Source organism: Heteronotia binoei, chromosome 12 (assembly GCF_032191835.1).
Source record: "Heteronotia binoei isolate CCM8104 ecotype False Entrance Well chromosome 12, APGP_CSIRO_Hbin_v1, whole genome shotgun sequence".
Classification (NCBI taxonomy): Eukaryota; Metazoa; Chordata; class Lepidosauria; order Squamata; family Gekkonidae; genus Heteronotia; species Heteronotia binoei.
This window is the reverse complement of record NC_083234.1, coordinates 64702185-64725774: the sequence shown is the minus strand read 5'-3', so window position 1 is coordinate 64725774 and position 23590 is coordinate 64702185. Positions and strand designations below refer to the sequence as shown.

At 43.6% G+C, this 23590-nt stretch overlaps 1 protein-coding gene across 1 annotated transcript in view; it reads right to left on the bottom strand.

The window, feature by feature from the left end:
* The window catches only part of PAPPA (pappalysin 1), a 334943-nt gene that overhangs the window by 46779 nt on the left and 264574 nt on the right, over positions 1-23590 (bottom strand). The window contains exons 19-20 of the mRNA XM_060251617.1: positions 15760-15866; positions 911-982 (exon numbers count right to left, since the gene is read on the bottom strand). Coding sequence (XP_060107600.1) covers positions 911-982; positions 15760-15866 — 179 coding nt within the window. The remainder of the gene's footprint in view (positions 1-910; positions 983-15759; positions 15867-23590) is intronic.

The following is a 23590-nucleotide window of genomic DNA, read 5'->3' as shown; positions in this document are numbered from 1 at the left end:
AATTTCACTATTTTGCCATTGGAATCTAACTTTGTACCACGTTGCATTCTGAACTGCTGCCCACCAGCTATATGTAGCTCTGCTCACTATACCCATTTCATTGTCTGATGAAGTGTGCATGCATACGAAAGCTTACAATCTGAATAAAACTTTGTTGGTCTTAAAGGTGCTGCTGGATTCCTACTTTGTTCTATTGCTTCAGGCCAACATGGCTGCCCATCTGGATTTTTCTGCATCATTGTCTTGGATATCCACAGAAATTCCATCAAGTGGATTGGATAGCCTTGTTTTTAGGAACTGTAGGCGTAAATAAGATGTTTATCGGAATAACACTCCAAGCTTGGGAAGACATCCATATTTTTCAACAGGATGCAAATACCAATGCAGAAAACGTCTTGATGATTTTCAACTGATGTGCACCGAAATACAGATTGGCCTTCCTTTTCATATGGATATGAATGCATACCTATGATCATACTCCATAATCACCTTACACAAGATCCCACATATTCAGCCCCACCCTTAACCCTGCCAAACAGAAAGATTCAGGGCTTTTTTGGTAGCAAAAAACCCAGAATGAACTTATTTGCATATTAGGCCACACACCCCTGACACCAAACCAGCCGGAACTGCATTCCTGTGCACTCCTGCTAAAAAAAAAAGCTCTGGAAAGATTATTGGATAATGCTGAACAGAAGGTAGGCTCACTGGTGGAACCAGACGCTCTACCTGCTGCCAGAAACCTTGGTGATTAAAGCTGTCACCCTGGATCAAAGGCTTCTGAACTATCACAGCTTCTAAGGAAGAAGGAATTTGGATAGATGGAAGTTTTCTCACTCCTTACTGCAACAAACTCCTGGTATAACAGGGCTCGTAATACAGGCAGCAGCAGAAGCAGGCCAAGGCTTACCTCACACCCCTTCATGCAGTGGATCAGTGCAGGATATGGGTACCACTTGAGTGCCGCTGTGCAGACGACATTCTAGAGGAGAGGGGGAAAGAAGAATGGAGACAGTGAGACAAAGAAACCAGTGTAGATGAAAGTCATGTGGTGGGTTTACTCCCCCTGCCCCAGTTCCTCCTTATTCTGCACTTAAGAAATGAAGTTTTGCTCCTAATACATCTGGAGTTTTCAAGACCTGGCCCCTTTCCAAGTATTTACTAGAAGTGCTGGACCTGAAGCTTGCAATAACAGAAAACTTGAGATTAAAATAATATTTAAGGTTCTCTCCAAGCGTCATGTTCAATATTTCACTCATGACAAGGAGGACAGACTCGGCCGTGGAAATTTGATGGGGAGAAGGGAAGAAGAGATTTGGTAATGGCCTCCAGAGATTTTCCTCATTGCTTTAAGGGCACATTCTCCTCCTAGCTGGGCCATCTTACCCATAATGCCCAAGGAGACGACTGGAGCATACAGTTGGAACTAGCCAGCTGGGATTTGTGGCAGGAAGGGAGAAGAAAGACCTACAGACCACTTCAATGAAATTTTTTTTAAATCATCATATAGATTTTTTTTCTCAGCTAGAATTACAAAGCAGTCTAGTTCAAAAATAAATGGAAGGTGTATGCGTTTTTTTTTTTTTTTTAAATCTCCATTAAATGATGTAGATTTTTAAAGCAGTTTCTGTAGAATTCTGATTGTGGGAATGGAATGGAGAGGGGGGGGGGAAGGATATTTTTAATTGACAGTGTAATCCTAAACACAGTTATGCCCTTCTATGTCTGTTGAAGTGAACGAGTGTAGATGGGTATAACTCTTTTTAAGATTTCAGCGTTAAGGACTCAGGTGAACAAGAGACCTGTGAAAGTCAAAAGCTTACATGGAATGTTTAATTTTTAAAAAAGCACCAAATGCGATCCAGCAAAAGAGCCAGGTTTCAGTGCTGTATTCATTCTCATAATGCTATTTAACAGTTTCAGGACTTCAGTGTCAAAGCCAGATTAACTGGGAGAAAATTAATTCTGGACCTGGAGTTTATAGAATGTGCCCTAGAATTTAGTCCTATCCATTCATTTGCAGATTTTCTCCTCCAAATGTTGTTGATGAGCACATTTTAAAATCACTAGCAAAACCCCACAAAAGTGTTGTGATGGTACATATGATGTAATTAAGATTATTTTCTGCCTTGTGTGTAATCAATACACACATGCACCATTGCTCATTGGCAAAACACCACCACATCACAATCGCGATACAATGTTCAGTCACAACAGTCTTTTATCAACAGTGCATGTGCACAACAGTAACTTTGAGGAGAATAAATCTGCATTTGCGTTCACAGAGCTGAGAACTGCATAGGATTGCCAATTTCAGGCAAGGAAATTCCTAGAGATTTGATGCTGGGGGAGAGGGAGGAATTTGGGGAAGGGAAGCTTGGCAAGTATGTGATGTCACAGAGCTCAACCTCCAGAGCTGCCATTTTCTCTAGGGGAACCGATCTCTATAGTGTGGAGATCAATCCTAATCCTGGGAGAATTCCAGTCCCCACCTGGAGGTTGGCAACCCTGATGTGCCAAATTGCAAGTGTGTAGTGCTATGTGCAGAAATGTGAAAATGTAGTCTTTTTCTGAAAGGGAAATGATGTATTAGGATTTCTTAATACATTATTTACTTTTCAGTAATAAACTAGGGAAGGAAATCGGAACTTGAACATCTGAGGAGAGTCAGATGAGAACACAATTAGAAGCAGCCTAGCTGGAGGGCATGTTCATCTGAGATTATTTTTTGTCAAAGTTTGCTTTTCAGCACTTTACTTTCCAGCACTGGTCTGCAGTTACAATACCCACCTTTCTCCCCAGTGAGGCCAAAAGTGGCTCAGAACATTCTCTGCTTCTACATTTTATCCTCACAATCACAACGGACTTGTGAGGTGGGTTAGCCTGAGAGGGTGTGACTGGCCCATGCTTAAATGGCAGAGTGGGGGGTGGGGTTGAATTTGTGTTTCTCAAATCCTAGTCTGATATGCTAACAATCCAGAATGCTGGCTGCATACATAAATCCATTTTTACACACACACATAGCATTTTTATACATTATAGTCAACCAATCAAATAGTCTCATGGAAAATTCTACAAGTATACCTACAAAGACATATATTATTATTTACTATATTAAATAAATTATCTGTACTCCTTCTTTACTATAGTAAATAGATTACAAACATTCAAAAAACTTCAGAAAAGGAGGCCAAATCTTTCTGAATTCACCGTATGCCTATGTTCTTTGTGATCATGTATAAGCAGTGCTCTTATCCGTAATCATTAAAGCCATATCCTGCTTAACCAATGTCTGTTTTTTCTAGAGGTACCTGTACTTCAATCTGTTCCAAATGATAGCATTTTCATCCTCTGAAGCCTCTGAAATGTAAGTGCTGCCAACATAGATAGAAAGTAGATAGTTCCTATTTATTTTAAAGAAAGCAATACTGTTGTTTTTTTTCTTTTGAGACACTTCCATTATGTGTTCTGTGGACTTTTTCTCACTCCATATAAATTGATCAAAAATATATAGTACTTTCTTAGTTGTATCTGAGGAATTGGGGGGGGGGGGATTTTAATTCTGAGAGCAGCTACCCTGCCCAGCTAAGACTGTTCAAACACTGACCATTTCTTTAACTGAGCTTCTATTTCTGTTACTAGGGGATCCAAATTAGTCGATATTAATAAATCAATATTGTTAGGGAAGTGAATACCAGGATTCCTTATACTTTTGTTCTTATATTTTTCTACTTTCGGACCATTAAGCAAACCTTTTTTCTTCTTCTTCCACAACATTAAAAACTGTAAAAACTGATTTTCCCCTCAAAATTTATTGTATAACTCAGGTCTATACCAAATTCTTAGGGTTCTTCATGGTAAAACCACACTATCTGCATATGAACAATTTGGTTCCTCTGATCTGCAGTAGTTTCTATCAAAGTCCAGAAAAACTACATGGATGTGTGCATACTATGCAAAACCACTAAGCGCCACTGTCCCTTGGTTCCTGTGTTTGTGGTTGACCAAACTGTCAAACTTGTAATGCTGGAATTTTCCATCTGGCTGACAAGCCAAAATGGCAGGCTGGAATGGGAGGTATGCTGAGTTTGGGCAATGTTTGCCCAATGTGAGTGAATTTGTATAGCCCAGCCTGCATCCCTTACTTGGTTGCATTGTTTTCACATGGCTGAAACTCAAAAGGGTAATTACATTGTGCAAGAGTACCTCATTCTCACTAAGAGAAACACTATGGTTTGAATTTATTTCCCTAGAAAATGTATATTCCACCTATCTACTATGGAAATTGAATCACAATAGCTTGTGTTCAGGTAAATTGTTAGCTTTTAAGGTGCTACTGGACTCCTGTTTAATTTTGCTACCACAGACTAACATGGCTACCCTGATGAAACTTCAGAGGATTATTGTGATGCCTCTGAGAGATGGCAAGATATATATAGAATAGACATAAGAACGAAGGGCTTATCTACACGTTATGATCTTAGGCCTAGTGCGGCCTAGAGGGCAAGGAGAAGCCTGCTAGTGGGCCTACATCACCAAGGTTCCCTTCTGTCCCTCTGATTGGGTGACTAGGCTTCCCAACCCTCCTGCCCTGGCAGGGAACCCCAGGATTTACAGCCTCTTCCCCCGCTCTCCAAAAAAACGGAAGCGGGGGGAGGGGGGAACGGTACCAAGGAGCATGGCGAGCCGCCCCATCTCGGAGGAGCAGTTACGGTGAAGCAGAGAAGAGGCGGCAGCTGCGCAGTGGCATCGCCCGCTCCGCTCCGCCTCTGAGGTGAAATCAGAGAAAGGGAGGGTGGAGGGAAGGAAGGAAGACATTTTAAAAGGTGTGCCGTCCCTTGAAATGCGATGGCCAAAACTCCCGTTGGGGTTCAGTGATGCTTGTCACACCCTTGCTCCTAGCTCCACCCCAGTGTCTCCTGGCTCCACCACCAGAGATTTCTTGAATTGGACTTGGCAACCCTATGGGTGACAGAGATTTTGGAGGGAAAACTGGACAAGGAGGAGGTGGGACCTGTGAAGAAAGCATAAAAGGCCAAGCAACAGACAGGGTGTATGCTCTAGGGTGGGTAAATTGATATGACTTAGAGAAAGGAACATCTAATTAGATGCTCAGAGCTTTTATTTATTTACACCAACCTTTGCTGTTTTCTATTTCACTGTTGCACTAAACATTTTACTACCCACTTGTTCTAGAGCATTTATATTAAACTTCTTGCTATTAAACTCACATTTCTTTGGTCATTGTTAAAAGGTACTTGCTAATAGAGAGGATACAAGGGTTGTGTGGGTTCCGAGGCAGACCCTTACCAGAGTGGTGGCAGCCAATAGAAAGCCCTTCCTGGTCCCCTACTGTGTGACAACACATTGCAAAGTCCTTGTGAGAACCTTGAGAGCCAATGTGGTTAAGAGTGGAGAACTCTAATCTGGAGAACCAGGTTTGATTTCCCACTCCTCCACCAGTGATCGTGGGCCAGTCACAGTTCTTTCAGAACTTTCTCAGCCCCACCAACCTCACTAGGTGCCTGCTGTAGGAAAGGATGGCAACTGTAAGCCACTCTGAGACTTCTTAGAGCAGAGAAAAGCAGTGTATAAAAAACAACTCCTCCTCCTCTTCATCTCCCCTCCTCTTCATCTCCCCTTCCTCCGGGAAGAACCTGAGGACTTCATATCAGATGTGGGACAGGAATTTTATGCCTCCCCACAAGCACAGGGTCTTTTTCTCTAGTGCAACTGTTTTCACAATTGTATACCTCCCAGTGGAGCTGCTATTGGCTTCATTATTAAAATTATTTTACTTACTTTGCTACACCTAAGTTTTACTATAGAGCCAATGGCAGCGCTGCAGGATGATTTGCAAATGGAAAAACAACAGTGGGGAGAGGCTCCTGCTGCTTTCTCCCTGTCTATTTTGGCTGCAAAAAGAAAAGAGCCAGTCTGTGTAGTTAAAGTGTAGGTAATATGTAGGTAAGCCCTAAGAAATGATGAAATTTGTGAGTAAGGTGTTTATTTTTCTCTGTCAAAACTACTGGAGCATTCTGCAGCTGCTCCCTTGGCCTGGTGGTGGGCACACATTGGGCATTTCAAGCGCTAGGGCTGGCAATCCCCAGGTTCTCCAATTTGGAGGCCCTCCCCCCCCCCGCTTCAGGGTCATCAGAAAGTGTGTGTGGGGGGGGAGAGAAATGTCTGCCAGATACTCTTATTATTCCCTATGGAGTCCAATTCCCATAAGGTATAATGGAAAATTGATCTGTGGGTATCTGGGGCTCTGGGGGAGTTGTTGTTGTTGTTGTTTTTTATGTAGAGGCACCTAATTTGCAGCACAGCATCCAGAGCCTCTCTTCAAAATACCCTCCAAGTTTCAAAAAGATTGGACTAAGGGGTCCAATTCTATGAGCCCCCGAAGAAGGTGCCGCTATCCTTCATTTTCCAATGGAAGGAAGGCATTTAAAAGGTACGCGGTCCCTTGAAATGTGATGACCATTGGCCAGAACTCCCTTCTGAGTTCAATTATGCTTCCAGGGTTTTCTTCATAGAAAAAGTCCAGCAGGATTTTTGCTTATTAGTCCACACCCCCTGACATCACCATTGTTTCACAATGGGCTTTTTGTAGAAAAGGCTCAGCAGGACCTCATTTGCATATTAGGTCACACCCCCTGGTACCAAGACAGCCGGAACTGCGTTCCAGTGAGTTCTTGCTCAAAAAAAGCCCTGCTTGTCACAACCTTGCTTCTGGCTCCACCCCCAAGTTCCCAGATATTTCTTGAATTGGACTTGGCAACTCTATCAAGTGGTGACCTCAAATTCTTTAAAACTGTATCAGAGCACCAAAGAAGTCCCTTAAGTTCTTCTTTCTGCTTCCTTTAGGCATGTTCCAGAATGAGCAGAATGCCCACTGGAAGAAGTAAGGTTTGGTTATGTTCCTGCTGAGGCAATGGAAGAGTGGGAATCCACCAAAATCTTGTTTGGTATTCTTCCTGTCCATTGAAGTATATCTCAGCTTAACTCCAAACGAACCGAGGTTAAGGGTTTGGTGGAGTGGCATTATTATTTCCCAACCCTGCTTTTATTACACTTCTGAAATTAGTAGCAGGGAAATTCTGCTTCTACACTGGGAATGATTGCTGAAATGTTTTCTTAAGCAAATTACACCACAACACAACACCATGGCATTTATTTAGCATGTGCTCAAAATGTCCCAGGCTTGCAGAAGAAGGGGAAGAAGGCTTCATATACAAAACACAAGCAGCAATCTACCCTTTTGCCCTGCTGATTTGAGGACTAATTAAATCTGTCTGCAGGGGAACCTTGGTGTGTTTTTACAGTTTCTGTCATTGGAGGCTTACCTGGCATGTGCTAGCAAAAGGACTTTTATACTATCTGCACAGGTCTGTTTATCTTTCCGATGCGCTAGGATTTTCCACTATTACTCAAGCCAGATTGCTCCACCTGTCTTGCAACAGGGCTGGTCTGTGTGCAAAGGAAAGGAAAGGAATAAGGGTGAAACCGGTCAGGGGCAGGGAAGAGACCTATGCTGTTTATCCCAAGAGCGAGTCAGACCACAAGGCACAGAGGGTAGAGGCCTTATGGCAGTGTCAAGAATGCTACCTATGAGGGCTTGACAGCTCTTTGGAAATTTCAAGGTCAGCGCCACAACCAGGTCCACAACCAGGAAGGCTACTTTTTTTTTGCTCTATTTACTGAAAGTGAAGATGGGAAAAAACCCAGAAGGTTGTTTTTTACAACATGTCAAAATAAACAAGGCTGACATGAAATAGAGAGGGAAAACGCACTCCAGTCTTTTGAACCCTAAGCGCAAACAAACTGGAAAAAGGATGAGTACAAATAAGATTTCCTCTTCTTCATGAGGACGTTAAAGACGGGTAGGGTTGGCAGCCTCCACGTGGGGCTGAGGAAAAAGGCTACAACAAGTCTCCGTGAGAACCAGCCTCAAAAATTACAAACTTCATAAGCAAAATATATCAAAATTCTTATTTAAGTTCATACAAAATGACAAAACGTCGACTTCACCCGCACGCACCCATGGTCCTCCAAAATGCAGTCAATGCTAAACTTATTCCAAATAGGAGGGTCCAGGTGGCTATTCAGAAAGTGAACAATCTTTTCAGGAGTCCAATGCTCCAAACTGAGTATCTCCAGAGCAACGCAGATATTCACACCGCTCATCTTCAAACTGCCACGATCAGTCCTTTTGAAGGAAATGCTAGCTTTGGAGGGGGGACCCTATGGTATAATGCCCTCTCCCCTCTCCATACTCAACCCTCCCTAGGCACACTCCCTCAAATCTCCAGACAATTGTGAAACTCCACCCCCACAAGTCTGTGTTGGAAAATACCTGGAGACTTTGGGGTGGATCTGGGAGAGGGAGGGGTTTGGGGAGGGCGGGGTTTTGGGCCTCATCATGATACAATGCCATAGAGTCCACCCTTCAAAGCAGCCATTTTCTCCAGGGGGGCTGATATCTGCAAGCTAAAATGGGAAATCTCCAGGCCCGCACCTGGAGGCCGGCAACACTCTTTGGGAACCACAGTTCTTGGACAGGCTCCTAGCTTCAGTTTTAGTCAGAACTATCAAGACGTCCTCTACAGTACTCCTGTAAGTAACTCCCAATGCATGGAGGAGGGGCAAGCCAGGAGCTACAATCAGCTGAACCTGGAGCAGAACCTCCCCTTAAGAAATCTCTATGCACAGAGGAAGTTTTATCTGTATCTTATCAGTTCGTGACACATTATGGGCCCCGTGAGTGAATTGGTGCAATTTAGTACAATGTGCAGGATGGTAAGTGTATCCATAGTTTTTTAGTATAAACAATTTTTATGGCAGCAAAACCATATCTACATCTTATAAAGAATTAAAAAAGAGAAATTCTTCTACCCCATATCTTACTTTTCCCCCACCCCTCCCCCCTTTACTTGACCCCCGCCAGTGTTACTTACTTAAAAAAAATAATATTAAAGGTACCTTTAACTATTAAAAAACCAAAAATTATACTTTTGTTTTTAAAAAATGAAAAACTTAATCATTATCAAAAATTGTCCAATGTCCTTTTATTTTCCACTCTTTTTCTACGTATCTTCTGAACTTCTTCCACTTCAATTTAAAAAGCTCCGAATCATAGTCTCTTAATTTTCTTGTCTATTTGTCCATTTCACTCCATGACATAACTTTTATAATCCAGTCCCATTTCTCTGGTATTTTTTCTTGCTTCCACAGCTGCGCATACAATGTCCTAGCAGCTGAGAGCAAGTACCATATTAAAGTTCTATCTTCTTTTGGAAATTTTTCCATTTGTAATCCCAGCAGAAAAGTCTCTACAACTTTGTTAAATTCATATCCCAAAATCTTAGAAACCTCTTGCTGAATCATTTGCCAAAACATTTTAGCTCTTTCACAAGTCCACCACATATGGTAGAAAGAACCTTCATGCTTTTTACATTTCCAACACCTGTCTGGCATCTTGTTGTTCATCTTCGCTAATTTTTTTGGAGTCATGTACCATCTATACATCATCTTAAAACAATTCTCTTTAATACTTTGACATGTTGCGAGTTTCATAGAGTTCTTCCACAAATATTCCCAAGATCCCATCTTTATTTCTTTATTTACATTAATTGCCCATTTTATCATTTGAGATTTCACTACTTCATCTTCTGTAGACCATTGTAAAAGTAATTTGTATACTTTTGAAATTAATTTCTCATTATCTCCGAGCAGAACTCTTTCCATGTGTATCCATAGTTTTTGATGAGCCTTCCATTTGTGCTGCTGGCCTCATCTAGCTTTGTTGTCCAACTGTGTTCAAAGAATTTAGATGCAGATGATCAAGACACAGTGCAGGATCTCCAAGGCTGTCCAACTTTATGAGTATATAATTCCATAAGGGCAATTTAGAGCATGTGTTGTTTAGAAGTCGGAGACCACCCCCGTGGACATGCAACTTCACCGAGCATAGACTTTTCAAAGTCTAAATTTCCTTCTGGGCTGTTGTAAGCATAACCAATATGAGAGACTTTAACTTTGCACTTTGAAATCAGAACTGTTGCTGCTACTGTTATTTAGAAAACACAATATTACAAATAATTACTGAATAATATTTATTCAGCAACATAATAATAATAGCAACTGCAAAGCCAATCCTAAGAGTTGGCAAACCTTCCGGGAGCAAAAACTTGGTCCAAATTCAAGCAACCTGTTTCCAATTCGTAAGAAGAAAGGATTTTGCAAAGTGGTAAAATGCATCATAAAAGCTGAAGGGCTGTATCATATATAACACTCAGCAAGTGGAATAGGCAGAGGATCCGAGCAGCTGGGGAAGGGGACTGCAAATGGCCCCCACCCATTTCTGCCTGCTGATGCTCCAAGACAGACCTGGAGCTATGCAGGTCCCTGTTGGGTACCTGCTCCCTGGCACATTTGAGCTGCTTTCAAATTTATTATCTTGAGTATATCCTTTATTGCTGTCTCTGCCATTCTCTTTGTTCCATTTGTGCCATGGATCTGGAGTATCTCCCAGCTGCAGTCATAAAGGGGGAAGAAGCCGTCTTGAATATCTTCCTTATGGCTGGTTGCCCCTGCATTTATTCTCTCTGGTCCACTAAGGGAGATCTACATTCTAGTGCACTGGGAACTGTATTCCCTTCATAGAGGTTGGGAGGAGGCAGAGAAGGCATGGAAGACGGGATTTTGACCTGAAATGAGATCCTCCATACATTAGTCCCCAGTTCTTTCTACTTCTTTGCCCACCATTGCAAGAAAGAATTATTTGGGGCCAACTTGATTTGCAGATGAGGCCACCTTCTGTGAGCCCTCTACCAGCTAAAGTGGGATTTGTGAACATGCTAGGGACCGTGTCCCTTCTGCAACAGCATTATAAATACGAAACTCTTCCTCCTTCATCTGGCACCAAGGCAGCTGAGTTTCAGGTGCCAAGATAAAAAATACTTCTTTGCAGGGTGCTTTTTGTTGTTGTTGATGTTAGGGATTTTCCCCTTGCTTTCTCACTGCCCTCCGTCTAGCATCGATTTCTGTTTTATTACTCTCTAGTTTACTCTCAGTTTGGGAGAGATGAATATTTAATAACTTTTAACAGCTGGGCTTTTGATTTGGGAAATCTGCTCACATACAGTTAGCAATGTCTGTTTTGCCTCTCAGTCTTTGGGTTTTAATTTGTGTCAGTTTATTTTTAGTTTTATGCATTGCATTTTTAATGTTGCACAGAGGCTGCCTCAAGGGAGTATTGATCCAAGAGGGGCATAAATATTTTAAATACATGAGAACCCTCACAAGTTTATATCCGGCATGAGCATGCACACCAGGGCAATCTGGGTTTCCCTTGAATTTACTCAGGTATCTCTCAGTGAGAAAATCAGCGGCCCTGGCTCGTTATATGATTCAACAGGCTGAAAGCAATCCAAAAGTCTGTCAATGGTGCATGCACACTGTCAAACAAATGCAAATGGGACCAGGGAGAGTCTGTGGGCAGTAGCTGTGACTGCTCTATGGATCTGCATCTCTGAAGAGTTAAAGGAAACAAACTCTGTTCTTCACAGGAGTCAACAGAATACCTAGCTTTTGGACACAGTGATAACTGGTAGGCAGTGGTTTAGAATGCAAAATGGTACAAATTTAAGATCCAATGACAGAATAGTAAAATTAACAAAATACGGCATTGGATCTTAAATTTGTACCATTTTGCATTCTAAACTACTGTCTACCAGCTATATATAGCCTTGCTCACTGTACCTGATTCCTTGAAGTGTGCTTGGAGCACACAAAAGCTTACGTTCTGAATAAAACTTTGTTGGTCTTAAAAGTGAACTTGACTCCTACTTTGTTCTACTGTTTCAGACCAACACGGCTGCCCACTTGAAGCTAAAATCAGTGAGGGCACAGACAGAAGATGGATCAGGGGAGAAGTCATAGCCAGAGGTGAAGAAGGGATACATTGAGCCGAACTGAAATAATGCATATTTTCCAATAGTTTGCTTTAGGGATTAATGAATGTTCCCTGTTATGTTGCTTTTTACATCTGTGCATATTTTTGTCAGCAGTTCCAGTTGTCACTCTTGTTTTTGTAATTTTATTTGTATGGTATATGTACAATGTTTCTATAAGCAATTTATATGGTATTTATATTACAGTGTTGTCACCAATGCGTACGTTATACACATCATGAATAATGCTGATTTGCTGATGTGTAAGCAATCTGGAAAAATTAAGTGCGCAAAAGCAGAAAACCACATAAAAATATCTCAGTTTGTGCAAGGGAGAAAGAAAAAACAAAATAGGGAGTCTTGAGCCAAAACATCAGGTATACAAAATTTGAAATCATCTTTAAATTTGGTTATCTCCATAAAGGCAAAGGTAGTCCCCTGTGCAAGCACCAGTTGTTTCCGACTCTGGGGTGACGTTTTCTCAACATTTTCATGGCAGACTTTTTTATGGGGTGGTTTGCCATTGCCTTCCCCAGGTTATCTCCATAGGACATACCATTTTTGAGAGACATATCAAAATTAGCAAATATTTATAGCAGCCCTCATCTGATTGCAAATTTCTGCAAATCTGTCCTTGTCTACCCATTGTGTATGTGTGTGAGTGTGTGCTTGCCCCCCCCCCCCCCCAATTCCTGGAACACATCATCCTCCCCTCTGCTCCCCCTCCTCCTGCAACTCTGGCTGCCATTCTCTTTTACTACCAAGTTATTTCCCCCTTGGCTACCTAATGAGCCCTCCAGGGATACACAGGTATTACCCGTTACAGCTCCCTCCAAGCAACGGCATCAATAAAGGAGGACAGCATGGGGGAGGCCAAACCGTGCTCTTTCAAGCCAGGGTTTTTATTTCACAGTGAATTATAAAAACACTTGAAAGCCCACAGTTCAGGAAAGAGATGGTGAGAAACAGCCCCTAATATAGAGATAAGGAAGTTTTTATGTGCCGGTTTGGGCTCAGCTAAGAAGTGAGTGGAGACAAGCTGAGAGTGACAGAGAGGCCTGGAAAGGGGAGGAAGGGAGGGTGTTATTGTTGCTGGCCAATAACGTTCTCTTCCCAACTTTGTTCTCTCTTAAAAAACCTGCCCCAATGGACACACTATGAACATTCCAGATGTATGTCATGGAGCTGGGTGGTCATATGCCCCCCATAGCAGCAAAATCAATGGCAAAACATCTCAGACAAACTTAGCAACCTAAAGGAAGTCTAGAGCACCATGGTGCAGGAAAAGGAATTGTAGGGGCTGAACAATCAAGCACCTAGGACTCTCAAATGAAGGTAGATTTGATTACTGTATGTAAATTTTCAGTTTTATCCTACATCAGACTCAAAAGTGGGGAACACGGGCACTACTCTGTTCAGTCCTTAGAACAAACCTGTAAGGTAGGTTAGGCTCAGCAAAAATACCAGGCCCAAGGTTACCCAGTGAACTTCATGACCAAGACAGATTTCATGTTCCACAGTACAAGTCCCTCATTAATTAATATCATTTAACGGTATTTACATGCTGATTTCACTCAGTTCAGATAGCATCAGAGAGAAAACAGCAACAAAGTTAAACACACAAGTTACATCATCCAAAACAAAAATCCAGAATTTTTCATTCTCTTATGAAACCTTGGTAAACACAAAGCCTGGACTGACAGAGTGCTTGAGGGATGGCGTTCCAGTGGGGAAACCACAGAAAAGTCCCTGCTACATACGAAGGCTACCCAAGCCTCCACACTTATTAGAATTTAAAGCAGGGCCTCTCTGGCTGATATAAAATTTTAAAGAAATAACCATGGAAACAATCAGGAGTGTCTACTAGACCACAACCCTTCTTGATGATAAACAAATAAATCATCCATACAATAAAACAGTAAACAAATAAATAATAGTTTAGCAGCCTCCTTTATTAATGCAAAAACTCAGCCAACATTTGAAAAGGCATTTCCATGTACTCAAGTTAGGCATAACAACTACTAATCTAAGATTTCATTCAGCTACCCTAGGCTGTGTATGAGTAGAGGGTCTAGTTCTCAACCCCTCTCCCTTCAGTCCACAAGTGCAGGCTCACACTATTGAATATTCTTCTGTACGTAGGGAGGGGGACACTGCACAAAAAACTAGCATGCCCTACCCCACTAATGTTCTGTACACAGTTTTTAAATATGGAGGAGACCTCCATCGCATCATCTGCAACCTGCAGTGGAACAGTCCAGACACAGGTTAAGCATCCCAGTGACAACTAAGCCTAAGGCTGCCAGCTCATAGTGGGAATGCCCAGGAGACTCTTAGAGGCAAGACTTGGGGTTTTGGGGAGAGGACTTTAATGGGTCAATATCCCTGGAAGCTTTGGGCATGATATCTGAGATGCTCTAGGATTTTGTTAATCTCTATGATAATACCTAGTGAAATTGGTAAAATCCTAGAGTGTCAGTAACATCACTTCTGAGTTTTAGCCAGCAGAGATGTTAACACATTGATGTAGATAATGTCTTGCCCATATTTTCCCTTGGCCAATGGTGGGGACTGGGAGGTGGCAGAAGGAGATCACTTGGCATGGCAGGTAAGTTGGCAATCCATATCTAGGACCAAGGCAAGGACATCAATATCGGAGTGGTGTCACCGCAGTCAGTCTGCACTAAACTTTGTGCTCCTGAAAAACTGAGATCTCAAAACTTTTTTTACCCTGCATCTGCATAAAACATCTTCCACCTTCTCAGACTCACTCATGCATACAAGGAGGCTGGCTGTTGAACATATGAATTCATGCTGCTACAGTAACTGTAATACCACAACTCTTATTGCCTTGTATTTTTTTTCTGTAATCAGGTTTTGCTCCCATCCCTATATGGGTAACTGACAAGCAACCTGGATACGAACTGCTGGACATGACCTGACCTGTCCCGATGCCATGCCTCCGGAATGGCCCCCAGACTCAGCTCACCCCCTATCTGCAGGCAACCGACACCCCATCAACCTGCATGACCCTTGCAATGAATCACCCACTGCATCTTCCACCTCCAGGGCTCCCCGATGTGGTACCCTGGACAAGACCATTCCACTGAGTTCAGAACTAGGCACTCCCCCCCAATGCTAAGAATACATCAGAGGGACAGGGACAATCCCATCTGCAGCTCATTGACTCAACACCTATGCATTATCCCCCGGGGATGGAGTTCACTCTCAGATTGGTGGAGGAGAGGGAAGACGGAAGCAGGGACAGGGATTTAACAGTTTTGAACAACACCTGCCAGGGAGGAAGAACCTGATATTCCGTACATCACAGTTATAGAGTGAGCACGAGTGCAATTTTGGTGACCAGGCAATGTGAACCTCTCTTTATTCGCGGTCTGAGGCGGTATTGGCCGTAACAGAAGAAACCATGCCCTGGAGCCCTTAACCTCCTCCTCCACCAACCTGGGGTTCCCAGAGTGTGACAATAACAGATTAACAGATCAAAGATTAACAAGGCCTGTGCATTGAAAAGCCACTGGCTATGGGAGTTCCATGTGTTAAAATGCCATCTATTATTTTTTTTAAATTGTTTTTCACTGGGCAAAATAAACTTCTACAGGGTTCCAGCAACCCTGTTGAATCCAGGACAGGTGGGAAGAAGGCAGTTCTCATTTTACGGAAGGAAATATGTCCAAATCTGATACTGCCTTAAGCTACCCGATGGCTCTTTGAGCATGGAAAGCTACAAAGTCAATTCCAAATTCAATTATCTGAACACTGAATCATGTATGCTCTGGCAATTTACCTTCACTCTCGGGGGGTTCATCCAGTGCTGGATGTCTTGTAATGTCTCATTGGCACGCAACAGGACAGGCTCGTGATGGTCAGGACATGATGTGATGCACTCAGCTCCTTCACGGTAAATGAGAGAGAGGGAAAAACATTACAAATCAACCAGTTCATTTCAGACATCTTTCTCCCAAATAGAGATGGAACACGGCTCACTAGAGATGCTTCCAGTACTCTCCTTGCCCAAGTTTCCCCCTGAATTTTGACATTCTGAATTACTGGTCTGATTACCTCGTCCAGGATGCAATATGATGCTGGATAAGGGATACACTTCTGGGTAGCAGTGTGCGTGAACAAGATCTAGGGGTAAAGGTCGACCATAAATTAAATATGAGCAGCCAGTAACGTAGTGACAAAAAAACTTAATGCCATCTTTAGGTGTATCAACAGAGGCATAAAATCCAAACGGCAAGAAGTTGTAGTCCCACTGTACACTGCATCGGTCAGGCCGCACCTGGAGTAATTGTGAGCAAGTTCTGGATGTGGGCAGAATGGAGCAGGTGCAGAGGAAAGTGACGGCGATGATCAGAGGCCTGGAGAACAAGCCCTATGAGGAAAGGCTGAGGAACTTGGGAATGTTCAGTCTGCAGAAGAGGAGATTGAGGGGAGACATGATTGCTCTAAGTATTGGAAGGACTGTCGCTTAGAGGAGGGCAGGGAGCTATTCCTGTTGGCCACAGAGGATAAGACTCGCAATAATGGGTTTAAATTAAGGGTGGGAAGGTACCAGCTGGATAGCAGGAAAAACTTTTTTACAGTAAGAGTTGTTCAACAGCAGCATCAGCTACCTCGGGAGGTGGCGAGCGCCCCCTCACTGGCAGTCTTCAAGCAGCAGCTGGACAAACACTTGTCAGGGATGCTCTAGGCTGATCCTGCAGGGGGTCGGATGTCCCATATAACCCCTTCCAACTCTGTGATTCTATAATTTCCAGTGCACTGGGAATCCTCCATTGTTTAATTCCCATCCCTCTGGATATTTTAGGGATTATTCATATATAAATCCCTGCAGTGTCAATTCCATAATTCCCCCCCGCATCTCCCAGACTCCACAACATCAACCAAGTCCAAACTGATAAAACCCATCCCCAGATGTGATTCTCTGTGTAGCTGCATCATGATTCTTTTTTGCACTTTTACGAATACACATGTGCATTGGTGTATTTTAGCAAAACACCACACAAAAGGAATGTTGATGCAAGCACAGAAACAGTCACGTCAATGCACACACAAACAATGGTATTCGGTGTTGAGGGTGGGGAGAAGATGCAAATGAACAAAAGGAATTGGTACAGTGTGTTGTGTATGCTCCAATTGCTGAATTTATTTTAGAAATTCTCCAAGTTATACAACAATTCAGCAGAAGTGGAATGTATGTCAGAGAATAATAAAGGAATGGCAGAAGGGAAATCTGGTCAGCCCTCCGGCTCACCCATGCTGGAAGGGCCACCAGAAGTAACCAAATACTGCCTGCAAAATACTAGGTGAGACACATGTGCGGATTTTAACTGTGTGGCCCTCTTTGCACATTGAGGCTGGCGGAAAGGCTAGAAGGCTCATAGGCACAGAGCCAAAAGGTATCTGTTTCTAAACCTTTCATTCTTGGCAAGAACAAAAATTCTTCCACTGAATAGACTCCTACTTGTCGTCCCGACTCCCACCACCACCTATTTTGTGTTACCCATCTTGTGGGAGTGAATGAGCAACAGCTGTGTATAATATGCCACCCATACATTAATAAAATCCTGCCATTGTACATCCGTGGAATCAGTGTCTGTATCCCCTACACACACATACACACATGCACACAATCTCTGGAAAGACAAGCCTCCCTCCACCTCATCTTTAACATAACAGAAAATCCAATTTGTCCATTTGTCTCAACTGCGCAAGAATAATGGGGAAACTGTAGACTGTGGTGCCCATAACAATCCACTGGCGTTACCGCAAGCACCAGGCGAGGGTTAGTTATAAGCCAGAAGTGTCTGCTCTCCCCCTCTCCCTTCTTGTTTCCAACACTGATTGGAGTTCAGACCTCCTTAATGACATGCTCCTCGCAGCTGTGCCATTGCAAGAGCAGATTTCCCAGGGGGTGCAAGGCGGTGCTGCAGCACCCCTGGGGCTTAGAGTTGTGTCTTCGAAGTGCTTCGATATATTACTGCTGAACGTTCGTCTTAATAGGGATAGGGTACGGATCCAACAGAGAGCGGCCATAAGGATGAAAAATGAGGGTTTTGCTTGCAAGCAGCTACACTGGGTCACTAGCAGTTTCCTTTCTCACCGGAGAAGGCCAGAAACAGGGTCCATGAAACCTGTTCAGATTCCCTCGTCCCAAAGTTGCTCTCAGAAGCCAGCAAAGCATCAAGCAAAGAAAACTAGCATGTAGGGGTCATCGAAATGTTCTTTCAATCTGTGGGATAGCATGCAGACTAAGGCTCAGCTTGAGATGGTTCTGAATTCCTCTCTGCTAGGAATTCTTCCTGGAATACGCTGTTCCAGTCTGAGATGCCCATACTGGATATGTATCCTTTCAGTTTTTTTTTTTTTTTAATTTTTATGTGGAGAAGGGAATAACACATTTGGGTGGATGTTATTATGGAGTCAGAAAACGACAGGTGCTTGCATAGGGGACCTTTCCTTTTCCTTATTATGGAAGCATACGTCACAATATGTGCAGAGTATTTTGTGCAGAACATGTACACACACAGAATATGTATTTTGTACATAACATATCCAGAAATGCACATCCATAGAAACAAGCTTCACTGAAATACACTTAAGGGTCATCAGAAAAAAGCAGAAGGGAATACCTGATGCAGTGAAGCTATAGCATAAATACAGAACATATCTCAAATTGTTCAAACCTTGTGTGATTCCGCACTCACATTGATCCGGGGCGGGCTTCTGTTTTGGGGCGGAGCAAGCTGGCGATTTTGCACCAGGTGCTCCGCGCCGGCATTTTGCTCAGGGCAAACCCGCGATTTGCCCCGCCCCGGATCAACGTGAGTGCAGAATCACCCCTGCACTCAGAACGGTTTGTTTTAAAACCTTCCTCAGCTAAGAAACTCCCAGGGTTTTGCCACAATGTGTAAGGGATGTGCATGATTGTTGTGAGGGTAAAATTAGATAGACGTACCATTCATTATTCATTAATTTATCAGATTTATATCCCATCCTCCCCTGACGTGCTCAGGGCAGCTGACAACAGCTAAAAACAGCTTTAAAAACATGCATAGAATTAGGGTTGCCAAGTCCAATTTAAGAAATATCTGGGGACTTTGGGGGTGGAGCCAGGAGACACTGGGGTGGAGCCAAGATCAAGGCTGTGACAAGCATAACTGAACTCCAAAGAGAGTTCTGGCCATCACATTTAAAGGGACGGCACACCTTTTCAATGCCTTCCTTCCATAGGAAATAATGAAGGATAGGGGCACCTTCTTTTGGAGCTCATAGAATAGGACCCCCTGGTCCAATCGTTTTGAAACTTGGGGGATATTTTGGGGAGAGGCACTAGATGCTGTACTGAAAATTTGATGCCTCTACCTTAAAAAACAGCCCCCCAAGAGCCCCAGATACCCACGGATCAATTATCCATTATTTTCTACGGGAATAAATCTCCATAGCGAATAATAGAGTTCCCCTCCCCTCCCCCCACTTTCTGATGACCCTGAAGTGGGGGGAGGGCCTCCAAACCGGGGGGATCCCCCGCCCCCACCTGGGGATTGGCAACCCTACATAGAATCTTAAAAAATAAAATATATAATAAAACTTTCCCATGCATATTAACAATCATCAATCCATTCATTAAAAGTCCAAGTTGGCAAGTTTCTAATTTCCATTATATCAGTTCAGTGAGATTGTCAGTGCTGTAAGGTAACAGCCACCTCCCCCTTAACCGCTGAAGGTGAGCTTGAAAGATTTGATCTTACAGGACCTACAGAACTGTGGCAGGTCCTGCAGGGCCCCGATGTTTTCAGAGAGGGCATTCCACAGAGTGAGGGCTATTACTGAAAACGCCTTGGCTCTAGCGCTGGTCAATTGAGCTTCTTTCAGTCCAAGGATCTTAAGGAGATTTTGGGACCCCGAATGTAGTGCTCTCTGGGGTGCGTAAGGGGAAAGGCGGTCCCAAAGGCAGACAGGCCCCAGGCCATATAGGGCTTTAAAGGTTATGGCCAGCACCTTGAATTAATTAGCCACAGTAAATCATTAGAAATTCCATTCACAGGATAGTGTACCCAGGGTCTTTTTTTGCAGAAAAAGCCCAGCAGCTCATTTGCACATCAGGTCACACCCCTTGACACCAAGCCAGCTGGAACTGTGTTCCTGTGTGTTCTTGCTCCCAAAAAGTCCTGAGTGTACCTCTGAAAAGCAGTTGCTGGGGGGGAAATAGGTCAGCAGACTAACTGTCTGCACATCCTGCTTGTGGATCACTGGATGTTACGAAAGATGGACTTTTGGTATTATTCCACATTCCCCCCCCCACCACTTTGTAATTAAGAATTTGTTGGGGGGGGGGGGGGGACCAGCACAGCTAATGGCAACACCATCTTGTCTGGAGCAGAATTACTGCTGATTATTTCCCCTGCACTATCTCTGCCTCTATAGAAGGAATCAGTATCTTTTCTCTAGGAAAAAAAAAAAGGCCTGAAAGAAAATTACCCTGTGCAACAACCCTTGGTAAGTATCTAAAGGTCACCTCATCTCCAGGGGGAAAAACACATCGTCAGGCAAAAGGATGCTGCTGCAGTCTCGTTGAGGTGCAATTTGCACTTCAGCAGAGGAGCGGACCTGAATTGTTTTGATATACGATCCATAATTGGCATCATTACAGAGTGGTGAGCTCATCCAGGTCGCGTTCCTCACCCCTCTTGGGACAGGAGCCATGCAACTCCTGGTTCCTCACAATAGTTAGCCTATAATGAGGGAGCAGAATGAGAGGGGGATATGGGAGTTCAAAAGGACAGTGAAGGAGAGGAGAGTGTGGCAGGCAGAAGCCCCCCTCCCCTTCTGCCGGAGCTCATCCCACAATGCATCTCTGCTGAACTGGTAACCTACATCCCACAATGCATCTCTGCTGAGTTGGTAACTTACATCCCACAATGCATCTCTGCTGAGCTGGTAACCTAGAGCCCACAATGCATCTCTGCTGAGCTGGTAACCTACAGCCCACAATGCATCTCTGCTGAGTTGGTAACCTACAGCCCACAATGCATCTCTGCTGAGCTGGTAACCTACGGCCCACAATATATCTCTGCTGAGTTGGTAACCTACGGCCCACAATGCATCTCTGCTGAGTTGGTAACCTACAGCCCACAATGTATCTCTGCTGAGTTGGTAACCTACAGCCCACAATGCATCTCTGCTGAGTTGGTAACCTACAGCCCACAATGTATCTCTGCTGAGTTGGTAACCTACAGCCCACAATGCATCTCTGCTGAGCTGATAACCTACAGCCCACAATGCATCTCTGCTGAGCTGGTAACCTACAACCCAGAACGAGAGTGCCTGTAACTATCATGTATCCAGGGTCTGCTGAAGCCTCAGTATCCCACCTCTCAAGTAAAATTAACACATGTGGATTTGGAGGATAACTTCAGGGGATGTTCTTGTCACCCAAGATCAAAAAAGGATAAAAGCCCTGTTCACATTTTAAAATTAATGTACGCGCTTACACATCTGTTTGTAAGAAGTGTGTACGAACATCTGTTTGTAAGAAACGGCCTACATATGTCCACTTTACAAATGAAACCAGAGATAAGTGTGAGGTTTAAATCGCATCTACTATACGTGTGTTGAATCTAACATGAGAATCACTCAGTGCATGTTTAATGAAAAATCAAGTGTACACTGGATTGTATGCACGTTCCCTGTAAAATGTGGACAGGGCTACTGCAGAGCTGGAAAGGATTAAGTAAAAGACAAATGAAATTATCAAAGTGTTGGAGAACCTTCACTATAAAGAAAGCTTAAAGATTTTTTTTTTTGGGGGGGGGGTCTACTTTAGAAAGACTTACAAAATAATTATGTTATAGAAGTAAATACAAATATGAATTGTGAAGAGAGAGAACACACTTTTTTGTAGGGCTTTTTTTGTAGCAGGAACTCCTTTGCATATTAGGCTACAACCCTCTGATATAGCCAATCCTCCAAGAGCTTACAGGGCTCTCCTTATAGGTCCTACTGTAAGCTCTTGAAGGATTGGTTGCATCAGGGGTGTGTGCAAAGGAGTTCCTGCTACAAAAAAAGCCCTGCATAATATAAAAACACAGAGGCATCAAAGAAGCTGCTGAATTGTAGCTGCAGGATAGATAAGATGAAGGACTATCTAACACAATGCAGAAGAAACATATGGAATGCACTGCCATGAGATGTAGTGATAGCCTCTAGCTGAGATGGCTTTAAAAAGGGACTAGACACATTAATGAAGGACAGGGTGAATGTTAGCCATGGTGGCTCAAATAGTTCTTCCAAATTCAGAGGCAGTGTATCTCAAAATACTAGTTTCGGGGGGAAGTTTTAACAAAAGTAGGAGGTGTTGTCTTCCATTGTTTTGCTTGTAGACCTTCCAAGGAATCCGGATGGCCACTGTGGGAAACAGGATGCTTTACCTCATCTGGTAAAGCATTCTTATGGGGAGTAGATTCCTCCTGGCCATGATCTGACTGGTCAACATTTTTAGGATCACAGTAAACCCTCTGCCCTGTCCCAGTGAGTCTGGCCAACACTTTTGTGGTTGCTTTTCCTTTCAGCATATACCTTGAATCACTGTCTTCATCTCAAGAATTTTGCTCTGCAATAATCTTCCTGCTGCTTGCTCAGTTATATTTTCTATTTAATTATACTTTTTTAACCTTGTGTTATGGTTCCTTTTAGCCTATGTGCTAATGGTTACAAACAACAGACTTTAATTTTCTGCTGTGCTGTGCATTTATGTTTGGATTGTAACAAACTTTGATTTAGATTGAACTGCAGAGATCTGGTGTAGTAGATAGTCTTGCCTTAGGCTGAATCAGGTAGCTTTTGATCATGGCAAACTCTGTGAAGGTAAGAGGTCTCTAATTAGCACAGTCAGCACACACAAGAATCAGAAGCCGCATCAGGCTCCTAGCTATGATGGGGCTCCCCGGGGTCCCAGTCACACCACTGAAATACCAAGGTCAGAGTCCCAGCCCCACTACTAGGATGAGTGGAGGGTGGCAGAGAGAGCAGTTGGCCCTCCACCACATTTGCAGGCAGCGGGCTTCTCTGAACGCCATGGTGTAGCTTGAAGAACTCCAGCTTCGTGGTGGCTCCCCTGGGGGCTGCCGACTCAGGAGGAGAAAGAGACTAGGCGGCCTTTGGGTGTATGTCCAGAGTGGTGGGGAGAGGCTGCCACTGGGCGGGGGGGGGGGGGGGGACGAACTTGGGGCCGGCCCACAGAGCCACTTGGGGGAGAGGGCGCTGGCCTGGAGCAAGAGTGCAGTGGTACCCTTCCAGCTGTTGCTGTGCCAGTGGGGGGGGGGATGTTCAGCTGCAGCCCCTCAGTGACCCTCCCACAAACCAAAAATCCTGGCTTGTGCCCCACTAAACCAAAAATCTTGGCTACGGCCCTGAGCCACATGCTAATTATGCACAGCTTGTGCACGTTCACAATAGGCTTGCCATTTGCCCAGGACAGTGGCTAAATCCCCACCCCCAAGCCTCAGACCACCACTGAGGATTTTCACTTCAGCAGTATTGGGGAGGGGAACTTTGCATTAGCATTTCTGGTTTATACCCAAAATGACATCACCCCTGGTTACAAACCAGAA